At 42.4% G+C, this 6,320-nt stretch overlaps 1 protein-coding gene across 7 annotated transcripts in view; it reads left to right on the top strand.

Moving 5' to 3' along the window:
• LRRC8D (leucine rich repeat containing 8 VRAC subunit D) overlaps positions 1-3,107 on the top strand; it is a 117,848-nt gene extending 114,741 nt beyond the window's left edge. For all 7 annotated transcript variants that reach the window (XM_023757629.1, XM_023757627.1, XM_023757630.1 and 4 more), the window contains one exon: positions 164-3,107. In XM_023757629.1, coding sequence (XP_023613397.1) covers positions 166-2,742 — 2,577 coding nt within the window. In that variant the 5' untranslated portion in view covers positions 164-165 and the 3' untranslated portion in view covers positions 2,743-3,107. The remainder of the gene's footprint in view (positions 1-163) is intronic.
• The last annotated feature ends 3,213 nt before the right edge of the window (positions 3,108-6,320 follow it).

A 6,320-nucleotide genomic window follows, 5' to 3' on the forward strand; every position in this document is an offset into this window, starting at 1 on the left:
TATCCACTGAGCCAAACTGGTCAGGGCAGTGATCTTCCTTTTAAGTTCATTTTCTACCATACCTGTCTTGGATAAAAGGATAAGAAAACTTAGTTTGGAGCAAGTGAAAGGTTTTTCTCACATGCATCGCTGGAATTATGTCTTTTGTTTGCTTGTCTTCTAGGAATGTTTACCCTTGCGGAAGTTGCTTCGCTTAATGACATTCAACCAACTTACCGAATCCTGAAACCATGGTGGGACGTGTTTATGGATTACCTGGCTGTCGTTATGCTGATGGTAGCCATCTTTGCAGGAACCATGCAACTTACCAAAGATCAGGTGGTCTGCTTGCCAGTATTGCCATCTCCTGTAAATTCAAAGGCACAGACACCACCAGGAAATGTCGACGTTACCACCAATATCCCGAAGATGGAAGCAACCACTGACCAAGACCAACATGAGCGGGTAACAAGTGACATTTCCTTTGACACATCTGCTGTGACACCTGACATACCTCTCAGAGCCAGATATCCTCACCCAGATTCCACAGCTCCAAATCAGGAGGCGAAGAAAGAGAAGAGAGATCCAACAGGCAGGAAAACAAACTTGGATTTTCAGCAATATGTATTTATTAATCAAATGTGTTACCATCTGGCCCTTCCGTGGTATTCTAAGTACTTTCCATACCTTGCTCTTATACATACTATTATTCTCATGGTCAGTAGCAACTTTTGGTTCAAATATCCCAAAACATGCTCGAAAGTAGAACATTTCGTTTCAATATTAGGAAAGTGCTTTGAATCTCCTTGGACTACAAAAGCGTTGTCGGAGACGGCGTGTGAAGACTCGGAGGAGAACAAGCAGAGAATAACAGGTGCCCAGACTCTACCAAAGCATGTGTCCACCAGCAGCGATGAAGGGAGCCCCAGCGCCAGTACCCCGATGATCAACAAAACCGGCTTCAAATTTTCGGCCGAGAAGCCCGTCATTGAAGTCCCCAGCATGACCATCCTGGATAAAAAAGACGGAGAACAGGCCAAGGCCCTGTTTGAGAAAGTGAGGAAGTTCCGTGCCCACGTGGAAGACAGTGACTTGATCTATAAACTCTATGTGGTCCAAACAGTTATCAAAACTGCCAAGTTCATTTTTATCCTCTGCTATACAGCAAACTTCGTCAATGCTATCAGCTTTGAACACGTCTGCAAGCCGAAAGTTGAGCACCTGACCGGTTATGAGGTTTTTGAGTGCACCCACAACATGGCTTATATGCTGAAAAAGCTTCTCATCAGTTACATATCCATTATTTGTGTGTACGGTTTTATCTGCCTCTACACTCTCTTCTGGTTATTCAGGATACCTTTGAAGGAATATTCTTTTGAAAAAGTCCGAGAAGAGAGCAGTTTCAGCGACATTCCAGATGTCAAAAACGATTTCGCGTTCCTTCTGCACATGGTAGACCAGTACGACCAGCTGTATTCCAAGCGTTTCGGTGTGTTCTTGTCAGAAGTCAGTGAAAATAAACTTAGGGAAATTAGTTTGAACCACGAGTGGACATTTGAAAAACTCAGGCAGCATGTGTCACGCAACGCCCAGGACAAGCAGGAGCTGCATCTGTTTATGCTGTCGGGCGTGCCCGATGCTGTCTTTGACCTCACAGACCTAGATGTACTCAAACTTGAACTGATTCCAGAAGCTAAAATTCCTGCTAAGATTTCTCAAATGACTAATCTCCAAGAACTTCACCTCTGCCACTGCCCTGCGAAAGTGGAACAGACTGCGTTTAGCTTTCTCCGAGATCACTTGAGATGCCTTCACGTGAAGTTCACCGATGTGGCTGAAATTCCTGCCTGGGTCTATTTGCTCAAAAACCTTCGAGAGTTGTACTTGATAGGCAATTTGAACTCTGAAAACAATAAGATGATAGGACTTGAATCTCTCCGAGAGTTGCGGCACCTTAAGATTCTCAACGTGAAGAGCAATTTGACCAAAGTTCCCTCCAACATCACAGATGTGGCTCCACATCTTACAAAGTTAGTCATTCATAATGACGGCACTAAACTCTTGGTACTGAACAGCCTTAAGAAAATGATGAATGTCGCCGAGCTCGAGCTCCAGAACTGTGAGCTAGAGAGAATTCCACATGCAATTTTCAGCCTTTCTAATTTACAGGAACTGGATTTAAAATCAAACAACATACGCACAATTGAAGAAATCATCAGTTTCCAGCATCTAAAACGACTGACTTGTTTGAAATTATGGCATAATAAAATTGTTACCATTCCTCCCTCCATTACCCATGTCAAAAACTTGGAGTCACTTTATTTCTCCAACAACAAGCTCGAATCCTTACCAGTGGCAGTGTTTAGTTTACAGAAACTCAGATGCTTAGATGTAAGCTACAACAACATTTCCATGATTCCAATAGAAATAGGATTGCTTCAGAACCTGCAGCATTTGCATATCACTGGGAACAAAGTGGACCTCCTGCCAAAACAATTGTTTAAATGCGTGAAGTTGAGGACTTTGAATCTGGGGCAAAATTGCATCTCCTCCCTCCCAGACAAAATTGGTCAGCTCTCCCAGCTCACCCAGCTGGAGCTGAAGGGCAACTGCCTGGACCGACTGCCAGCCCAGCTGGGCCAGTGTCGCCTGCTCAAGAAAAGCGGGCTTGTTGTGGAAGATCACCTTTTTGACACCCTGCCACTCGAAGTCAAAGAAGCATTGAATCAAGACACAAATGTTCCTTTTGCAAATGGGATTTAAACTGAGATAATACGTGCACATCCCTGTGCAGGAACAACTCCCTAGATTGCAAATGCTCACGTACAAGTTACTGCAAAATAATGCGTTTTAGGAGTAGACACATCTTTAAAAATAAAACACAGAGAGGATGCATAGAAGGCTGATAGAAGACATAACTGAATGTTCAATGTTTGTAGTGTTTTAAGTCATTCATTTCCAAATCTTTTTTTTTCTTTTGGGGAAAGGGAAACAAAAAGTATAATCACTAATCTTGGTTTCTTTTTAAATTGTTTGTAACTTGGATGCTGCCGCTACTGAATGTTTACAAATTGCTTGCCTGCTAAAGTAAATGATTAAATTGACATTTTCTTACTATATCACCTTTATTGAGGTGTCTTGATTTACTTTGCTTTAACTCAGATCACTAAAGACATATCAAGTCCAAGCTTTTAAATATAAATTTGCTGAAATATTGATTCCTTTCCTGTTTTAATTTAAAGTACCCCAAATAAGCACTTCTTATAATATTTGGCTGGTACAATTGTTTCTGAGAATCCCATTTTATAGATTTTACACTCTCAAAAGTCTAGCATACAGTAAAGGTGTGTAGCTTTGTTTATTTTTAAAGACTAAATAATGACAAAAAATAATAGAAAATAGCATTCCTCTCCTCTTAGTAATAGCTGTTTTCCCTTAGCCTGGAGTTATGATTATATGGTGCATTTTTCTTCCAATAATATAGGGTTACCAATAAACAGAAAATGTTTTTAAAAAATAAATTTATCTGATTACAACCAACATAGAATTTTTAATGGCTTAATGATTAACAACCTTCCACTGTCTATCACCTTTTGGAAGATAACACAGAATCAAAGTAAGTCTTATTTAATTTTTTGCCCTGTTTTCATGGTGGGGAGGGGCGGGAAGGACTTGTACTTCATTGGGTTGGAAAACTACTAACTTTCCATATTCATTTTAGTGACAGGCTGTATTTCCTGTGTTTGTCTGCAGGTAGGAGGGGTCATACCCGGGGAAATGCTGGCAGAATGTCCATTTTAATTTATAGCTTTCCTTCTTTATTTAACTTACAAAGTGTCTAAATCCATTTCGGAAAATCAAAAACTTCCCTGCCACCTGTTTAGGTCTTGGTTGGCAAGCATTTCATAGGCCTTTCTGTGGGAGTGTTTTTCCAAGAGATAAGTGTCTGGCACTCGATGGCAAAGTAGTATCCTCTCTACAAAAGACTCAAGTCACCTAATGAAACACTGGTCGTTCTCTTGTCACCCCCTATGATGGCTTGAAGGATGTCGCAGAGAATATGAAAAGATGGACTCACAACCCTGCTTTTCTCCCAAAGAACTGAACTCTGGGGGTACTGGCCTGTTGCAAGTGGTGGTGAACCTTTACCTGCTGTACAGCTTGTAAGTACTTGGAGAAGTATCCTCTCCAGTCGAAAGGCCTGTGGCCACTCTGGCTCAATTAGGAACTGATCCCAGCTCCAGCATCCTAACCACTCCCTCTCCTGAAAGACTTGAGATAGAGGGAACGATTCTAAAAGTCCAAGTTTAGACAGAAGGCAATGGTAAATGTGGGGGATGAGCAAATTCTCTCCAGTGTACACACCTTTTCTATCAGCATTCATTAATATAATCACTAGTACTGACTATGCGCCTACTCTGTGCCTAGCTAGTTCAATTAACTGGGGATTCAGTGCAAATAGTACAAATGACTGATTATGATTGTAGCACGGAAGGTTTATAGAACCTGCATGGATGAATAACGGCTGGGATGGGAGCAAAGTGAGTTAAAGAGGAGCTTCAGGGAAGTGTTGCACTTACAAACTCTGCTGTACACACTCCTGGACATTGCCCTCCCACAGCCGTACAGTGTTCGCCCTGCTTAGTAATGCCACCACCAGAAATTGGTAGAGCATTTTCAGGAGGATGTCACACTGTCTGGCTTGTGAGATCACGAGGCCAGATCTTATGATCCTTGCTTTACAGACTAGGAGTCTTGTCTTCCTTTCTTAAAACAAGAACATGTTGTATTTGAAGGGTACAAGTGGCAGGCCACCCACTGCGTGCTTGCCTGGCTTTTCAGAGGGGAGAGCGGTAGGAACTGGAGACGGTGCCACACCCCCAACGCTTGGCCACCGCCAGCTGCCTGTAGGCACCTGTTTTTTAATCAGTACTTGGGGTTCAGCCACTTAGAACTGATTAGTGTTACATGCCTCCAAACAATATCAAGGGGTACCTTTTCTCATACCAAGACTTCTGTGCACCTTATCAGCCCCTAATGATTTCCTTGAACTCTGAAGAGTTCATGGTCAATTGATTTAAATGCTGCATTCCTTGCCACTGTTTGCAAGTAGCAATATTCTAAAAGCAGTTTCCTATGAAATGCTGATTCATCTAACAGACTTTAAATGTGCTGCATCTTGGGAGTTTCAACAAAACAGAAGATTAAATTAGGAGCCCAAATATACTGTCCACCCAGGTATCAGGTATCTATCTTCACAAATTCATGTTGGCACTGCACGCACCAGACGTGGGGCGGGGGGCACAGAATTTACACGTTTTAGCTAACTAGTGTTTTTTATATCTTTTTTCAAAGTCCCTTGAGCTTCCTCTGAAGAAAATTATTTTCTGGTTTACTTTTCCTGTTTAACTTTTTTCCCTCAGCATTCAATTGGCTCAACAGGAGTATTTTTTGAACATAAGCTGAAAGTATTACAGGGACCCCATTCTCTGTCGTGACAATTTAATAACAGGTAGAAAGAGTTTGTTCTCTATAAGTCCTGGCCTGCAAGTCTTGACCAGTTGACATTTTTCACATATAAAGGGGGAAAGTTTTATGTTTTATTAATATGATTGCTAGCACTTTCTCTGATTGCCTCCCCTGGACTCTGTTTTGACCAGCAACTAAACTCCCAAGTTGCTGATGGCAGCAGACTCCCAAGTGCCCTTGAGACCGACGCCCTGTGGCTGTTCCCTTTCACCTTGCTGAATAAAAGCCAGAGTGCTGTCCTCTCCCTGAGATTGCTGGCAGCACTTGCGTCAGTAATTCATTCCAATAAAATGGTCCCTTTATCAACTGAATCTCCAAACAAAGGCTGTACTAACAAAAAGCCCCTTTCATGAAAAGAAAAAGGAGGGTGAAAAAAAGAAAAGAAAGAAACCCTGGAAAACAGTTTTCAAATGTCCTCTAACTTGTGACTGCGACACAAAGAAGTGGCCCCTTTGTGGCCCGGCTGGGCCTGACCAGCTGTGGCTCTCCTAGGACACCGGCACCAGGTGTTCGGAGTGGTGTCTGCCGCAGGGGAGGGGGCAGAACAGCCGGGCCTGGCGACAGTCATGCTGCCAGCATGGGGAAAAGCCCCTTAGCTCACAAATCTAAAAGGTCCGGAGTAGGGTATCTTTCCTGTCTTCATCCTTCTGACCCTGAAAATACAACGTATAAATTGTCCCAGGCAAGCATCGTCTTGTGGAAATGCACACGATTTTTTGCTTAGTCAATCCTTCAGGTTTGGTATGGTTTTTTAAAATCCTCACCCGAGGATATGTTTTTTGGTTTTGTGGGGTTTTTTGGTTTTGTTTTTC

This window comes from Myotis lucifugus, unplaced genomic scaffold (genome assembly GCF_000147115.1).
Source record: "Myotis lucifugus unplaced genomic scaffold, Myoluc2.0 scaffold_110, whole genome shotgun sequence".
Taxonomy (NCBI): domain Eukaryota; kingdom Metazoa; phylum Chordata; class Mammalia; order Chiroptera; family Vespertilionidae; genus Myotis; species Myotis lucifugus.